The sequence below is a fragment of the Rana temporaria genome, chromosome 11 (genome assembly GCF_905171775.1).
Source record: "Rana temporaria chromosome 11, aRanTem1.1, whole genome shotgun sequence".
Lineage (NCBI taxonomy): Eukaryota > Metazoa > Chordata > Amphibia > Anura > Ranidae > Rana > Rana temporaria.
The window spans coordinates 7815152-7834129 of NC_053499.1; the positions used below are offsets into that span (position 1 = coordinate 7815152).

General features: G+C 45.3%; 1 protein-coding gene across 1 annotated transcript in view; it reads left to right on the forward strand.

Annotated features, from left to right (window-relative positions):
• The window catches only part of GALNT18 (polypeptide N-acetylgalactosaminyltransferase 18), a 332395-nt gene that overhangs the window by 246242 nt on the left and 67175 nt on the right, over positions 1-18978 (forward strand). Inside the window, exons 4-6 of the mRNA XM_040327959.1 lie at positions 1477-1660; positions 8376-8573; positions 9765-9879. Of these exons, the coding sequence (XP_040183893.1) occupies positions 1477-1660; positions 8376-8573; positions 9765-9879 (497 nt within the window). The remainder of the gene's footprint in view (positions 1-1476; positions 1661-8375; positions 8574-9764; positions 9880-18978) is intronic.

Genomic DNA, 18978 nt, shown 5'->3' on the forward strand with positions numbered 1-18978 from the left:
GTTACTCATCATCTAGTCATTAAATATTGTATAAAGTATTGTATAGCTGTCATCCAACTCTGCACTAGAACAATAAGACGACTTTTCATTAAATATACTCCGTCGTCTGCCGAGCCAAGAAGCTGACATCTCCGGGATGTTTATTGTCTGTGATATCCGATCCCGCCATTCTATTGTTCTGATAAATATCTCATACTTTGTAATACATTGTTGTTCTTCTTTAGTCTTACTTGATGTATACACACAGAGACAAGGACGGGTCAATCGCTGTCAGCCGGTAAAGGAAGCTTTAAAGTGAACCTGTCATTTACTCGGAGTGTCTGACATTAAAGCTGCTGTCGAGGCGCAGTCTGTTGCAAAGTGCTGCTTATTCCCCAATCTGAACAGAGAAGCCGCCTCCTCCTCCGTGTCCCATCTGAGATTGCTTGCAGTTGGTTAGAGAGCAGCCATGACTTTGGGGGCTGCGAAGCTTCACCCCCCACCAAGCCCTCTCCCGTCCAGTGGAAGTGCTTTGCTTGGCCCATAAAGGCCACCCTCATTAAATAGGGGAACCAGAGAGTGGGGCTTATGGTTGCGGGGGGGGGGGGGGGTATAATCTTCTGTAGCTGAAGTGGTTAAAATCGCACACACACATACATCCATCCATGAAATTGCAAAAAAAAGATATATAGCCAGATTCAGGTATAGTTACGCCGGCGTATCAGTAGATACGCCGTCGTAACTCTGAATTCCGCGCCGTCCTACATTTAAGCGTACGCTCAAACTGAGATACGCTTAAATGTTGCTAAGATACGAACGGCGTAAGTCTTCCTACGCCGTCGTATCTTGGCTGTCTATTTACGCCTATTCACGAACGTACGCTCGCCCGTCGCAGTAAAGATACGCCGTTTACATAAGGCGTTTTCAGGCGTAAAGATAAACCACCAAATGTTAAGTATGGATGTCGTTTGCGTAAGTCGATTCAGAATAGGGTTGGGCGTAGGTTACGTTCACGTCGAAAGCATTGACTATTTGCAACGTGATTTGGAGCATACGCACTGGGATACGACCGCGGACGGCGCGCATGTGGCGTTCGTTCAAAACGTCATTTACGTGGAGTCATGCTTTATTTACATAAAACACGCCCACCTCTTCACAATTTGAATTAGGCGCGCTTACGCCGGCACATTTACGCTACGCCGCCGTAACTTAGGACGCAAGTGCTTTGTGAATACAGCACTTGCCTCTCTAACTTGCGGCGGCGTAACGTAAATTACATACGCTACGCCCGCACATCTTTAAGCCGCCGTACGTGAATCTGGCCAATAGTACCCAAAATCCTCCATATTTTTAGTCCCGTTATAAAACCAGCAGATGTGATTGAGGCGCCGGGCATATGTTGCCGTGTGGGTGGGCGGTGATATATGTCAGCGCAGTGATAATTAACTCACAGGAAAAAACCATCTGGATCTTTTCTCTTTTTTTTTCCTTTTACAGAAGAACTGAAGGAGAAGCTGACGCAATACGTGGAGGAGGTCAACAAACGCAAACCCGGATTCATCAAGGTGGTCCGACACAACAAGCAGGAGGGGCTGATACGGTCCAGGGTCAGCGGGTGGAGAGCGGCAACGGCCCCGGTGGTGGCGCTGTTTGATGCCCACGTTGAGTTCAGTGTTGGCTGGTAAGTGTCCCGTGGCATCATTATGGGAGCCTACACCAAAATACATTTGTACAATGAATAGTTTCCTATAAGTAAGTAAACATTTTATTATTCATCTCACCTGCTGCCCACATTGATGATCTTTGCAGTAATGAAGTGAATTGACACTTCTGCAGGTGTCGCTTTACTGGTCCCTACTGCGTGCTGTGATCCAGGGCCGATCCTAGGCAGGGTGCACTGCACCCAGGCGCCTGCAGAGGTGGGGGCGCCAAACATCTAACAGACTCTCTAACAGAAGCCCTCTCTGTGTCCTCTTCCTGTATTTTGTTTATTGTTAAGAGATCATGTAAGGATCCCAGGGTAATGAAGACTTTGTGGGGGAGCATCTCTGTGGTTAAATCGTTGCCACAGAAACAATTGTAAAGGGGAGGAGTTAGTAACACGACGACGCCCATGAGGGGGTGCCAGAAATATTTCTGCACCCAGGCGCCTGTGACCCTAGGATCGGCCCGGCTGTGATCCCTTTCACCAGCCTCTACTACAGGACAGTGGTGACGAAGGGGCAGGTGGAGAGAACCAGTGGGACAGGGTACCAGAGATCCAACCTATCTGGAAGCAGGGCTTTTTTTTCTCAGAATAGGTGCAGGAACTCCCCCTCTCCCCCTTACAGGGCCATCTTTAACACAGGGAAAAAGGGGCCGCTGCCACAGACCCAGTCATTGTTTTGGGGCTCAATGCAGCTTCCCCTTGAGCCCACACTGCCTGCAAATAGTTAATAAGTGTATTCTGGTGAGCCCAAGAAAAAGTTTGCCCGGGGTCCAATCAATATTAAAGATGGCCCTGCCCCCTTATGAACCACCCTTCATCTATGCCCCCCCTACCCACCTCTGAGCACTGCCTCTTGGCTCCAACCCCTACCCACCTTTCAGTCTCGTTGAAGGCTCCCGCCCACCCTATGACGTCACTCACCCAGCATGCCCCCGCTTCAGTTTGTTACCACTGTGCCATGCCATTGTCGCCACTGTGCCATGCCCTTGTCGCCACTGTGTCATGCCAAATGCAGCCACTGTGCCCATCAATTGTCACCACTGACATGCCAAACGTCGCCACTGTGCCATGCCAAACGCAGCCACTGTGCCATCAATTGTCGCCACTATGACATGCCAAACGCAGCCACTGTGCCATGCCATTGTCGCCACTGTGCCATGCCAAACGCAGCTCCTGTGCCATGCCAAACGCAGCCACTGTGCCCATTTTTGCCACTGTGCCATGCCGAGCCTTGCCACTGTGCCCATCAATTGCCGCCAGTTTGCCCCCTCAAAAAACACCAGATTGCTTACCCCCCCCCCCCCCCCCGTCACTTACCTTTCTCGGGTCAGCCATCCTCCCTCCACGCTCCCTCGATGTCTTCTCCCGAGTCCCGGCCTCAAAGTCGCTTCAGCCAATCAGGTTACCGGTAACCAGAACCGGTAACAATTGTGATTCTCATTATGGCCAGAATTGTGCAGCTCTACCTGAAGCCAAACCTGTTAGGGTAACTGGCAAATCTTACTTCTAAATGATTTGCATTGAGTGTTTCTTTATCTGGGGATTATCTGAGGATAACTCTAGATTTGGGATCCAAGAGCCTTCCCGAGGTCTGCTGTCAGGTGTCTGACCGCATGCTGATCATGCGCTGTTCTATGGCTCCTGAGTTTGCATAACAGCATGTGGTCAGTTTAGATCTAAAAACGTGCTTAGCAGAGCAGTTCTTTGATATTTTAATACCAGACCAGTTCAAATGCAGATTATAATATATGGGGCAAAAATCCTTTATTTATATCATTTATGGGAAATGTATCATAACGTTGCAATATATATCTTGCCAGAGAGGAAGAATACTCGCTTTCATTTCTCCCTCCACCAGCACGTTTCATTGCTGGGTGTTAAATTTAAATATTCCTACTAATCTCTGTCCCGTTTAATCTTTTATAAACCCATTTGCAGGGTGAAAACTTTGACAGGAGCACTTTGAAGCTGTCATCAAAACATGCAAAATGTGGCGGGACGACACATGAAAATTCATGAGCGGAGGCGCCACTTCAGCGCTCTGTAATGTGCGGCCGTCTCCGCTCGGCCAGATCGCGATAGCAGATTAGAAGAAGTGCCGAGCGCCTGGGGAATTGCTCTTAAAGAGAAGATAACAGAAGGGTCCTAGTATAAAGGACTCTAATTAAAAAGTAGGATGCAGCTTTTCAAAAGTACACGCCAGTGTAAAATGAAGCGGAGCCTCAAGATAACTTTGGCGTGGCAGTGCAGTTCTCCATGCTTACTCCATACTTTTGTCTGGATGCAGTTCTCCATCCAGGCATTGGACAGCATCATTTTTCCAAAAAGCTCCATCATTTATGACAGAAGGGCCAGTTGGATCTGTATGTTTAGATGTCCAGAGCACCCCCCCCCCCCTTACATCAGATGTCAAGAACCCCCCACCATCAGAAATCAAGAGTTTTCCCCTCCTCCATTTCATCACAGTGCTCCCCACTTACCTTGTGCTTCTGGGGGTGCAGCTGGGAAGCAAAAAGCACAGGGTCTGGACATTGGGCGTCCGCTCCATAGGGCAAGCGGGGGTCGTTTGCCCCCCTGGAATCGCCAGGGAGAGCCAGGAGCAGGGCCGAACTGGCCCTGGGGCAGATTTAAGCGGTGACTGCAGCACTCCCCTCCCCTCTAGTTGTCCCTTATTTAGAGTGCCTGTCCCTCTTCTGGAATCAAATCCATTTGTCCCTCATTCCAAAAGGTTCCTCTTTTAGACCTGAGATAAATATACTGTCAATATAGTATAGTGTTTCAGTCAAGGGAAAGGGGTGGTGTGTAATGTAAAGGGGGCCAGTGATGCAGGGTGCTGTGTAATGTAAAGGGGTCCAGAGCTGTGGGGTGCTGTGTAATGTAAAGGAGTCCAGAGGTGCAGTTGTGGAGAGGGGGTACACAGCAGTGACAAAGAGATACTGAAAGATGCAGGGGGCACAGTGGGGTGTTCTTACATTTTAACGCGGGGGGGCGCTTTTAACCCCCACTAGCAGTCGAAGAAAGGGTAAAATGCGACTGTGTATCACCACTGCCCAAGCGCCCCCTCTGAAAAAATTTTAGCGGATGCCCATGGGTCTGGAGGAGGACCAGAGGAGAGCTGGAGTCACCTGAATGCCGAGACCAGGAGAGCGGACACACAGAGAGGCGCAGGATCTGTTGAAGGAGTTTTGTCCTCCTTTCTGCTGCTGACTGCTGAGATGAGGGAGGGGGGACGAAGGGGGTGCCGCAGTTGCAGGAGAGCTGCGAGGGCCACATGTAGGGTTGCCAGTGTTTCCTATGCTTCAGTTTGTGCATAAACAAGAAGCTGCTCAGCACAGAGCACTTCCCATTTATTCACTGTCCAGTTCAGCTGTAGAGAAAAGGAACAGGGAATCTCTGTCCTCACTCCCTTTTTCTGTCTCAAAAGTGAGACATCAGGGGTCTTTTTAGATATTTCACCAAAGCCCCCCAACAGGGCTGTTCATCATTTTTTTTAGAAATGATAGAGGTGGACTTGGGCCTCATCCAAACAATACATATAAAGCTCCCGTATTTGCCGGCGTATAAGATGACTGGGCGTATAAGACGCCCCCCTAATTTCCCAGCTAAAATTTTTGTTTTGGGATATACTCACTGTATAAGACGACCCCTCACTGTGCAATTATTACATGCCTCACTGTGCCATTATTACATGCCTCGCTGTGCCATTATTACATGCCTCACTGTTCCATTATTACATGCCTCACTGTTCCATTATTACATGCCTCACTGTACCATTATTACATGCCTCACTGTACCATCATTACATGCCTCACTGTACCATCATTACATGCCTCTCTGTACCATTATTACATGCCTCGCTGTGCCATTATTACTTGCCTCGCTGTGCAATTATTACATGCCTCGCTGTGCAATTATTACATGCCTCACTGTGCCATTATTACATGCCTCACTGTTCCATTATTACATGCCTCACTGTTCCATTATTACATGCCTCACTGTTCCATTATTACATGCCTCACTGTTCCATTATTACATGCCTCGCTGTGCCATTATTACATGCCTCGCTGTGCAATTATTACATGCCTCACTGTTCCATTCCCTGCCTCGACGATCTCCCTACCTTCTCCTGTTTTCAGCGTACAGACGGCGGCCATCCATTATTTAAAAGCCGCGCCTCCTTCTCAGGCTGTTCCATGATAGGCGGAACACTAATTTTCCCAGCAGAGCCTCTGTTCAGTGTTCCGCCTATCACGGATGTCCTCTCGTCCGAGGATGAGAAGGGATCCGTGATATGCGGAACACTGAACAGAGGCTCTGCTGGGAAAATTAGTGTTCCGCCTATCACGGAACAGTCTGAGGAGGAGGCGTGGCTTTTGAATAATGGATGGCCGCCGTCTGACACACAGGTACCCGGCGTAAAAGACGACCCCCGACTTTTGGGGCATTATTTTAAATGCAAAAGGTCGTCTTATACGCCGGAAAATACGGTAATAGAAATAACTGGAGACACCCCCAGTATCCTACAACGACAAATTATATCGGCCACAAAAAGTAGACCTATTGGATAAAAACATAAAAAATTGTAAAAAATAATAATGCCGCCCACTGCCCTACCGACTCCATCCTCTGCTCTGACTGACACCACCCACTTTTAAAGGTAGGCCAAGTTCATATTTCTGCAATGACATTTGTTTTATTAATCTGAGCAAATTTTATGGGTAAAAGAATGCTTTTGTTTTATTTAACCATGCCTTTCTAAGCCCCTCCCACTTTTACCACAATTTGGCTGCACCCTCCTTGGACCATCCAAAGATGTCCCAGGTCATTTACAACCTTTTGGTGTGTACTACATAAAAAAAAAATAGCTGTGCGCCGATAAAGTGTTCGGGTTTGGCTTGAAGAAAAGGTGGCAATCCTAGCCACATGAAATCAACTGGTGGTCTGGATTCGGCCCGCGGGTCTTGTGTTTGAAGCATGCGATTTTATAATTGTAAGTTGTTCTCGAGCTTCATTCAGTGGTGGTGCCTAGGCTGGGATGATGTCATCAATCTGCTGATGACCATCTTTCCCCCAAACATCAGACTGCAACTTTAGTATTTCTGTAGCAAGTCACAAGACGAGAGGCTGCTGCTCTGTGCCAGATACTTATGAACACAACCACCAGAATTTACGTGATTGTGTCAACTCTGAGCCGGCGTCTCAGTCCAGAGGGACTGTAGATGAGGTCTGAGCAAAGATGGGGCCATCTTTGAAGAGGAAGAAGTCAGTTCAAGTGAAGAATTTGCTTCTCATACAAGACAAAAGTTCACAGTGAGCTAGCATTCATACATGTTCATGGTCAAACAGCGCAGAATGATCTCACGTGGCTCTTCACAAATAACACCTTGGGCCAGATTCTCAAAAGAGTTACGCCGGTGTATCTACTGATACACCGGCGTAATTCGAAATTCCCGCCGGCGTATCATTGTTTTGTATTCACAAAACAAGATACGCCGGAATTAGGCTAGGATCCGACTGGTGTAAGTCACTTACACCGTCGAATCCTAAATGCAATACAACGCTGACCGCTAGGTTGCGTTTACGTTCAGGTCTCATTTGACTATGCAAATGAGCCCGATACGCCGATTCCCGAACGAATTTGCGTCGCGTACTCGTCACGTACGCCGTTTCCGTAAGCGTAAGGTTACCCCTGCTATATGAGGGGTAACCTTACGCCAGTCCGCCGTATGCCATGTTAAGTATGGCGTCGGGTCCGCGTCGGCTTTTTCCGTCGGTTACGTCGTTTTCCTAAGTCGTTCTTGAATACGACTTTACGTCAATGACGCTCACGTCAGCGTCATTGACGTTTTCCATCGTGAGCTGGAGCATGCGCACTGGTCTATTTTTCAGCCCGGCGCATGCGCAGTTCAATCGGCGCGGGGGCGCGCTTAATTTGAATACTAGCCGCCCCCTTTGAATTACGCGGCCATACGCCGGGCCATTTACACTACGCCGCCGCAAATTACGGAACAAGTGTTTGGGGAATACGGCACTTGCCTCCTGTAAGTTGTGGCGGCGTAGTGTAAATAGCTTACGCGACGCCGCCGCAGGATGTACGAGAATCTGGCCCCTTGTGTCCTCCACCTAACACACTGAGGCTTACCAGAGGGTATGTAACTCTCATGTGAGAAGTCAAGCCTCACTTAGTTGGAATAATGGCAAGATGACATTCCACAGCTCACATCACCATCTCTCCTCCAAATACGTAGCACCGTAGAGGGAAATATAAATACAAAATAAAAACGCTGCACATGGTATAAGATCCAGATAGAACAGCTATGTTAAAATGGTTAAAGCCACTTTTAAACATATCGGCTGTATACAGCGTCCTACACAAAAAGCCCACACCTTACAGAATTCAGAGCCTCCAAACAGCCTCCAGTTTTTCCTACGCGTTTCATCAAATGTGACATCATCACGTGCCCCTGATGACATCATATTGGACGAAACCCATAGGGCGGAGCCAGAGGTCGTGACTTCACCACACATGAGAAGAGAGAACTGTGATCTCTATGAGAAGGTAATAAATAACTGAAGCTGTTACTGTTTAACATTTCTAGGGAATGAACTCCGTCTTTCACCGGAGGTGGTCAACTGTTAAAAAGGCCATTTATCGAGTGAAGAATCACACCGATTTATTTCTTCTCAGGGCAGAACCAGTGCTGAGCCGGATCAAGGAGGAACGGAAGATCATAATCTCTCCGTCGTTCGACAACATCAAGTACGATACCTTTGAAATCGAAGAGTACCCCCTCTCCGCTCAGGGATTCGACTGGGAGTTATGGTGTCGCTACCTGAATCCCCCGAAATCTTGGTGGAAGCTTGAAAATACAACCGCTCCAATCAGGTACATAACACTCCATCGGGATTTAGGGTACGGACGTTATATGTAATCACAGTTGGGCACAAATACAGAAGGATGTGTAGATTCATTTACCTTTGATGATAATTAAGGGCTAGTTTACACTTGCTTCAAAACATGGCTTTCGGACACGCTTTGCTAAATCTCTCTGAACACCCTTTAAAGGTCCTGTCACTAAATAAAATGGTTAGCTTACCGTTCGGTTTACACCTTGCTTTTGCTTGGGGCTTTCGATGAAACTTCGATGAGCCTTTGGTGGGGCTTTGAAGAGCCTTTGGTGGGGCTTTGAAGAGCCTTTGGTGGGGCTTTGAAGAGCCTTTGGTGGGGCTTTGAAGAGCCTTTGGTGGGGCTTTGAAGAGCATTTGGTGGGGCTTTGAAGAGCCTTTGGTGGGGCTTTGATGAGCCGTTGGTGGGGCTTTGATGAGCCGTTGGTGGGGCTTTGATGAGCCGTTGGTGGGGCTTTGATGAGCCGTTGGTGGGGCTTTGATGAGCCGTTGGTGGGGCTTTGATGAGCCGTTGGTGGGGCTTTGATGAGCCGTTGGTGGGGCTTTGATGAGCCGTTGGTGGGGCTTTGAGCAAGCTTTGCCATAGACTTCTATGGAGGCTTTGAAGCACCACTAAAGCTACATCGGGTAGACTTTTTGAAGCAAAAATGCAAGGTGTAAACAGGACTCTAAGCTAACCATTTTATTTAGTGACAAAGCTCTCTGAACACCAGTCAAAGCTTCTAACAAAGCATGTCCGAAGCCTTGTTTTAAAGCAAGTGTAAACTAGATGTTAATGTGTGTTGAAGCCAAAGCAAGTGTAAATGAGCCCTAAAAGATGGACTTCAGGCAAACCGCTAAATTCACAGATAAAATACATGTGGCGGCCGTTTTTGGCATTTGTAATTCTATCCATCCTGTCCTGAGATTTACACTGCAGCCCTGTCTGGCAGGGAAGAAGACCTTATTTTTGTCTCCTGAAGTTCAGTAAAACTTGCAGGTCTTGTCCCTCCTCCAGCCTGTGACTGGACTAGTTTAGTTACTACGTGTTAAAAAAAAAATTGGGAAAAAAAGTGCGTTTTTCTAATCTGTATTTTTAATAGTAAGGTTGTAGGTTTTCTGTTCTGCTCTTTGTTCTCAGTGGAGCTCCTGTACATACATTCTAATGTAGAGTTCTCCCTTGTTCTCTTAGGAGCCCAGCTCTGATTGGCTGTTTCATCGTGGATAGACTGTACTTTGAGGAGATCGGTCTATTGGATGAAGGGATGGAGGTGTACGGAGGGGAAAATGTGGAGCTAGGAGTTCGGGTGAGAAGCCATTTATAATATTATTTTGAAACATTTGTAAGTAAACTAAAAATGTGTGTCACTAAATAGGTGATTGACGGAGAATGGCGCTTCAAATGAAAAATGAGACGTGTCCAGGGCGAAAAAATGTGTTTCATTTTGTTTAGATCTGTTAATCTAGTTATTTCGTTTCGTTAAATTCGGTTGATTCATTCAATTCTTATTAGGGATTCGTATTTGGAATGTATTTTTCACATTTTCTTTGTATTTACCATTTTTCTTCTGCAATTCGAAACGTTCGAATCGATAAACTTTGAATAGGTCAAATCGAAAAAAAAATAATAATTTCAAAATAAATGCGGCAGCTGAGTATGTATATGTTATTTATACATATTGATCTTGTTTGTATTAAAGCGGTTGTAAACCCGCATATACAATTTATTTATTTTTTTACACCTGCAAGGCAAAAGCCATAATGAGCTAGTATGCACCGCATATTAGCGCATTATGAAATACCTTATTTATTGGGGTATAGCGCGCACCCCTAAAGTTGCCCCGAAATTCCTGTGGAAAAAAAGATTTTTGTACCTACAGTTTTGGTGTCTTGCGCGACGTCCATCGGCGGCCTCGTCGGGTCCAGCGTCCGTCTGTGGCTTCGGGTGTCCTCTTCGTCGGGTCCGGCGTCCTCCCCGCTCGTTTCCCGCTTTCCCGCGCCGAGTTTGAATACTGCGCCGGCATATACCGAGCGCAGTACACTCATGTATAGTCGGGCAGGCTCGGCTACTGTCGTGCTCACGTCCTGTACGTCCAGGACGTCAGCGCGAGAAGAGCTGAGACTGCACGACTATACACGAGTGTACTGCGCTCGGTATATGCCGGCGCAGTATTCAAACTCGGCGCGGGAAAGCAGGTATCGGCGTATATCGCACACCCACGATTTTGCCCTGACTTTCAGGGCAAAAAAGTGCGCGGTATACGCCGATAAATACGGTACTTACCGCGGAACGAGGAGAAGAGAACTTATCTGGTCCACGCAGAGCGAGATGTCATCTTGACTCGGCGTGTCTTCCGGGTATCTCCGCTCCAGCGCTGTGATTGGCTGGAGCGCGAGAGATTTCATTCCGGCAAGGGCCGGCGGCGGCCGCCCCTTCAGCCTAAGATCCCCCCTGCGCATGTGCCGCTGCAATCAGCGCGCATTGCGAGGGGGGGCTATCTCCTAAACCGTACAGGGTTAGGAGATATTCTTTATACCTACAGGTAAGCCTTATTATAGGCCCTTATTATAGGCTTACCTGTAGGTAAAAGTCAAAAAGTGGGGTTTACAACCACTTTAATAATAGAGTAAAACCTTGGACTGCAAGCATAATTCGTTGCATGGTTTTCTGATCTGTGTATTTATCATTTTTAGCGTGTGTTGCCCTTTAAGTCTGCGGTCATACTCTTTTTGAAGAACGCTTTGTAGTTCAGGGATGAATCCTCTAATTTCTCCTCAATCTGGAATTTCCTCAGAACAATGTGGTGTGGTTGTAGTTGCTGATGATACAGAGACTTTACAGATCAGATAAAAACCCATAAGAATGAAGATGGAGACAAAGCTGTTCTCTTCTGCCTCTGCTCCTCGCTCTTATCTTGTTAATTGCTTGATGACCAATTCTCCTCCACTTCACTCTCTCTTGTCATGTAAATTACTTGTTTTTAGTCTTCAAAGCCAAAGTCACTGGAAGGGAAATTTAATAGCGCACACGAGAGTGATTTTTCTCAGCGTGTAGAAGTATACTGGGGGCGAAGTTTATGTTCTTTGTAATTACTTTTATGTGTGTATTTAAGTGGAATTAAAGCTTCAAATATTTTTTTAGGTCCCCCAGAATGCACTGCACATTGTGGCGCGCATAACCTTGCAAAGTGCCCTCTTCCAGCGCTGTGATGTTTGCAATAATTGCTCCATCCTTGGCACTTCTATCTTCCTTAGGGTGTTCTTTAGTCCTACATCCATATGGCAAATGTCATTTTGCTTAAGATGAAACATAAAAAAAAAAAAAAAACAATACTGGGCACTTTCACCCTCTTCCTGCCCAGACCAATTTTCATCGCTATTGCGCTTTGAATGGCAATTGTGTGGTCATGCAACACATATGACATTTTATCATTTTTTAAACACATTTAGAACTTTGTTTTGGTGGTATTTAAAATGGTTGTAAACCCTTACAGGCCACTTTGACCTACAGGTAAGCCATAGGTGTGCGCAGCCTATTGCATTAGGGTGTGCACCCCAAAGCTCACACACACACAAGCACTTGACCCTGCCTGTGAAGTGGCACATCTGTGCATTATTATGATGAATACATGATTAGTAAGGGCCGGTTCACACCATGAATCACATGCGATCCAGGTGCATTAGAAGGAGCTGAGATCACGCCGGACTGCGCCAAAAGTATTGAATTTATATTTAAAAAAAATAAATAAAATAAAAATCGCACTGCAACCGCATGGCGTGGCTCTACTGTACTGTAGCCGCTGCGGAACTCCCCGCAGTAAGTGACGTTCTGCTTTAATTTCACACAAGTTTAAAAAATTTAAATAAAATCTGTTTGCAGATGGAATGACTCCATTCCTATTTTAAAAACGTGCGCTGAACTCACAAATGACTGTGGCGGCGCTGACGGATCGTTATTTTAAACAGGCGATGTGATTTCCCTCTATGAATACATGTTCCTAATGACAATCTCCGTCCTCGTCTCGGGAGCCGTAACGGAAAAAAAAATTAAAATCCAGCGGTTGGCAAAGACGCTGCGTATTTCATTCCCTTCCTAACGATTTTATGAGCAGCTGTCATCTCTTAGCTGCACATATGTTGCGTTCTGGGAATTCGCTCTCCGGTTGCTTTGGTACATACCGCCACAAAAACTTCTCGCAGAGCGCCGTGAAAAACTTACAGCGGCACCTGTTTCCGTTCTTTTTCGTGTTCCAGCGATTGATGGCTGCTTAACAACATTTCAAAAACGCCAGAGCGAGCGACTCCTCCCTGCGCAAGTCGATTAAATATTCTTTACCTCTTACTGGCGTTCCTTTTCACGACCGCACGCTCGTCTTGTTTTTACGCCATCTGTTCGGTGACAGCGGGTAAAATATTTCAGAATATATCAACAGAAAGTAAGAGAGCAGAAATAAAAAAAAAAAAAGATTTCTTGATGTTGATTCAAATGCGTTTTGCGTGTAAACTCTTTTCCCACTTTGAAGACGCTCTTAAAGGACACGTTATTGATGAGAGTTTTTGTGAAGTGTTTCTCGTTCATTAATTCCAAATATTCTTGAATGTGCGATTGGAGATAAACGAATCTCCCGCAGTTTGTGTTCTTGGTCCTGTGTGTTTTTTATTGTTAGGGTTAGGGGGTTTTAGGGTTAGGGGTTTTTACGGTTAGGGGGATAGAGGATTTTAGGGTTAGGGGGTTTTAGGTTTAGGGGATTAGGGTTTCCCATTGAAGAATATGGCTAGGGCTAACCTTAACCCTCTTTAAGGAATGGATTCATGGGTTTTCTTTTTACTGGTTCTACAACAAAATGATTGCTAATTGGTGGACAGTTGACTTGACTTACCTGGTAAAGGATTTTTAGGTTACACATCTTTTTATTATCCAAGATACATGAATGGCAACACAGCTATATCCAATTTATACCCATAATAATAATAATAATCCTCAAAGGCATTGTAAGTGCCGGCAAGGACCTAATGATATATATGCCTAAGAAATCCATTAAAATTGAATATGCAAATTAGGTAGATACGCCGATTCAGAAACGTAAGTCCGCCCGGCGTATTTTTTTTTACATAGTTTGCGTAAGGCTTTTTCCGACGTAAAGTTACCCCTCATAAATCAGGGGTAAGTCATGTTAGGTTTGGACGTCGGAAACACACGAACAGCATCGTATTTTACGTCGTTTACGTAAGTCGTTCGCGAATAGGGCTGTACGTAAGTTACGTTAACGTCAAAAGCATTGACAGTTTGCGGCATAATTTGGAGCATGCGCACTTGGAAACGTTCACGGACGGCGCATGCGCCGTTCGTAAAAAACGTCAAATACGTGGGGTCACAAGTAATTTAAATAAAACACGCCCACATCATCCACATTTGAATTAGGCAGGCTTACGCCGACACATTTACACTACGCCGCCGTAACTTAGGGCGCAAGTTCTTTCTGAATACGGAACTTGTGCCCTAAGTTACGGCGGCGTAATGTATCTGAGATGCGTTACGCCCGCCGATAGATACGTAATTGTATCTGAATCCGGGCCGAAAAGTTTATTTTTCAGGGCACCGATTAGGCACAATTGGAATTTCTGGATGTCTCTTATACGATCTTCATTTTTATTACTTTGTTCCCACTTTCTATTTGCCCAGACTCTCCGGCACTATCGTATAGAGTGTTGTTTGTGGAAGATCTATAAATAAATAACTATGAATACGTTCCCATCATGGACCGTTGATCTCGTAACACACTGCAGGGAACTTGTATTTATTGACAAGATGCTTATTGCACTTGTATTCCTCTAACATAACGAATGTGTTTTGGAGAATCCTATTTACTGCTGCCATTTGTCTATAGATTCTATATATTGATCGAAATCCCCCGTAATTGTATCATTAGAGATCAGGAAATCTAAACAATATAATTATCTAGACTGGAATCAGTTTTAATGGATTTTCTTAGGCATATATATCATTAGGTCCTTGCCGGCACTTACAATGCCTTGGAGGATTATTATTATTATTATTATGGGTATAAATTGGATATAGCTGTGTTGCCATTCATGTATCTTGGATAATAGAGCTGCGCTGCTTGTGACAGCTGCCTTTTAAATGGGAGACCATAAATGTAACCATGAATGTAATGCTTTATTATAGGGAACATAATTGTTCTGACTTTGCGCACAGCTAACTGTATGGATAACTTGTACCGATAATTTTGTATACATAGGGAGGGAGGCACTCCTTCATATCAGGTCTGAAAAAATTATTTTAATATCTTCTAAATGAGTAATAGAAGGCCTGTTACTTTTGTGTCAGGGCTCATTTACTCTTTCTAATCATGCAAATTAAAAAAATAGAGAGTGCTCCTCACGTGTGGGAGCATCCGCTTTATTAACCACTTAAGACCCGGACCTTTAGGCAGCTAAAGGACCTGACCAGTTTTTGCGATTCGGCACTGCGTCGCTTTAACTGACAATTGCGCGGTCGTGCGACGTGGCTCCCAAACAAAATTGGCGTCCTTTTTTCCCACAAATAGAGCTTTCTTTTGGTGGTATTTGATCACCTCTGCGGTTTTTATTTTTTGCGCTATAAACAAAAATAGAGTGACAATTTTGAAAAAAAAGTCAATATTTTTAACTTTTTGCTAGAATATTCCCCAAAAATATATAAAAAAAATGTTTTCCTCAGTTTAGGCCGATACGTATTCTTCTACCTATTTTTGGTAAAAAAAAAATCGCAATAAGCGTTTATCGATTGATTTGCGCAACATTTATAGCGTTTACAAAATAGGGGATAGTTTTATTGCATTTTTATTATTTATTTTTTTTACTACTAATGGCGGCGATAAGCGATTTTTTTCGTGACTGCGACATTATGGCGGACACTTCGGACAATTTTGACACATTTTTGGGACCATTGTCATTTTCACAGCAAAAAATGCTATAAAAATGCATTGTTTACTGTGAAAATGACAATTGCAGTTTGGGAGTTAACCACAAGGGGGCGCTGAAGGGGTTAAGCGTGACCTCATTTGTGTTTCTAACTGTAGGGGGGTGTGGCTGTAGGTGTGACGTCATTGATCGTGTTTCCCTATAAAAGGGAACAGACGATCAATGACGGCGCCACAGTGAAGAACGGGGAACCAGTGTTTACACACAGCTCTCCCCGTTCTTCAGCTCCGGGGACCGATCGCAGGACTCCAGCGGCGATCGGGTCCCGCGGTCACAGAGCTTCAGACCGGGTCGCTTGTGCGCGCCCCACGGCTGGGCACTTAAAGAGGACGTACCTGTATGTGCTTGTGCCCAGCCGTGCCATTCTGCCGACGTATATGTGCAGGAGGCGGTCCTTAAGTGGTTAAGATAGTGTCAGGGTCTGGATCTGAACCTGCGACCTCTGTTATGTCTGGCAGTAGCTCTTTTTGCTGAGTTACCCGAGAAGCTGGACAGCTCCCCATCTGATCTCTTAGGACAGGGGTCTCCAAACTTTGTAAACGAAGGGCCAGTTTACTGTCCTTCGGACTTGAGGGGGGGGGCCAGACTGTGGCCATTAGGAGTAGAAAAGGTCCAGACATCAGTGGGAATAATAAATGCCCCATCTTTGGTATTAGTGGAAGGAATAGCGCCCCATTTTTGGTGTTAATGGGAGGAAATGCACCCTATCATTGGTTTCACTAGGCCGCATTATTGGTATTCAAACCATTACATTTTCATAGCCACTGGTACCTAGAGCTGCACGATTAATCGTCAAGAATCGTTATTGCGATCTTTTTCCCGTTGCGATTCTTGACACAGGGTTTCACGATTTTTGACATGAAAATGATTTTCTCTCTGCACTTTGGTATGCAAAGAATTTCCTCTCTGCTCTAAGCCAAATGTCAAAGTCTGGGCAGCCTGACAAGTTTTGAAAACATTCTTTATCAGTGGAATGTTAAGTCTAAACATTGTATCACATTGACTTGTACATCAAAGGAATTGACTTATGTATGTAAATTAAAAACATTTAACCACTTAAACACCAAACCTTTTTCTGACAGCTCTTTTCAAGTTAAAATCATTTTATTTTTTTGTGGTTGTTGCAATATTTTATGTTGCACTGTATTTGCGCAGCGGTCTTTTTAAATGCACTTTTTTTGGGAAAAAATTAGTTTAATGAATTAAAAAAAAAACTAGCCAGTAAAGTTAGCGTAAATTTTTTATTTTTTTTGTATAAATGTAAAAGATTTTACGCCGTGGGAGAATCGTGGCCCAGATTCACATAGAACTGCGGCGGCGTAACGTATCGTAGATACGTTACGTATCGTAGATACGTTACATACGTTACGTATCATAGATACGTTACACCGCCGCAAGTTTTCATCGCAAGTGCCTGATTCACCAAGCACTTGCATGAAAACTTACGCCGGCGGCCTCCGGCGTAAGCCCGCGTAATTCAAAGGGGCGTGTGCCATTTAAATTAGGCGCGCTCCCGCGCCGGACCTACTGCGCATGCTCCGTTTTGAAATTCCCGCCGTGCTTTGCGCGAAGTGACGTAATTTTTTCAAACAGCGACGTGCATAGCGTACTTTCGTATTCCAGGACGTCTTACGCAAGAACAAACATTTTTTTAATTTCGACGCGGGAACGACGGCCATACTTTATACAGCACATACATGTGCTGTGTAAAGTTAGGGCAGCTAAAACAACGACTAACTTTGCGACGGGAAACTAGACTAGCAGCGACGTAGCGAACGCGAAAAACCGTCGTGGATCGCCGTAACTCCTAATTTGCATACCCGACGCTGGTTTACGACGCAAACTCCCCCCAGCGGCGGCCGAGGTATTGCATCCTAAGATCCGACAGTGTAAAGCAATTACACCTGTCGGATCTTAGGGCTAACTATGCGTAACTGATTCTATGAATCCGTCGCATAGTTAGGAAGACCCTAAAACAGAGATACGACGGCGTATCAGAAGATACGCCGTCGTATCTCTTTTGTGAATCTGGGCCTGTGATCTTTATTCTAAGCAAAAAAATCGTGATTCTCATTTTGCCCAGAATCATGCAGCTCTACTGGTACCGTAATAATGCCTTGGAGCCACATCAGAGTTGGATTATTTTGTTTTTGCATCTCCTGTATCTGTAGAGTAAATGTCCAGCCAAAGTCCAGGTGTATTTTAGAATAATTATACTTCCCAGAGGCGCCGGGGGTGTAGAACTCCCAGATTTGTATCTGTCTGGGCTCATGACAGCCCAGTAGCGCCAACCAAGACCGCTCAAGGTCACACAGAGCGAACACGTTGTGTACTTGGCGTGCAGACCTTCTCTGATCAATCTGCAGCCTTGGCTTGCACCGCTGTACACGGTTGCAGATGGATTCCGCAATTTTGTGTCCAAGTGTATGAGCTGCAGCTGTTAAACCTTTCATATGAAAGTCATATCTTACTAAGAGAGTCTCCGCTGTCTGTAGGGGCCAATTAAATAGGTAAAAAAAAAAAGTCTCTGGGTAAAACCCAAAATTCAACCATGATGTTCAAAGTTAAAGGCCGTTTACATATGTTAAGTAGCATGCCGTGTTTGGAATAGTCACGTCATGTTCAATAAAGTTTTAGATCTGTAACAGAAATGGGAAGCCTATGTGAAGGGCAGCCAGTAGAGTGGATTTGTTATATGAAGGAGGAACATGTGCCACTTGGTGTGCTAAGATAAAGCATTCGGTTAAAGATGACCTGAAGTCAAAAGTAAAGATCTGCTTTGTTATACGGAACATCAAAAAATATTAATTTTGCCTATTCACATTTTTTTTTTACCCTTTTGTCTGTAATTCCTCTTGAAAAATAGAAGGCTTCCTGGTATGTGAGAGTGTATAGGCACCCTTGTTCATATATATTCATAGCTGTATATCTTTGGTGTCACTGCTGCCTCTGACTGCTAGTCTCAGGAGACTTGGAGTCCGATTTGGGGATGCCACAACAGTGCTGCTCACAATTCTCCTTGCTGGAGGTTCTGACGTGAGGAAGCAAAGACCTGCCTCTACCAAGATGGCCGCCTCCACACAGAGAAATTATATAAACAATATGTACAGAGCTAGGTACACAGCAACTCTGCGCACAGCAGCCAATAACTTCTAGAGCAGGGGTCGACAAACTTTTTAAAGAAAGGGACAGTTTATTGTCCTTCAGACTTGAGGGGGCCGGACTGTGCCCAGTGGGAGGAAATCCTGCCCGATCCCCACGCAGTATAGACCCCTCCCTCAGTGCGGACTCCCCTTCATCAGTATAGACCCCCCCTTAGTGCAGACCCCCTTCTATACGTGTGCTAGTGAACCTCCCCTCTCCCATTGTGCCCCCCCCCCACATGTCCTCGTAACCCTAACCTCCTCCATCATTTTTTAACA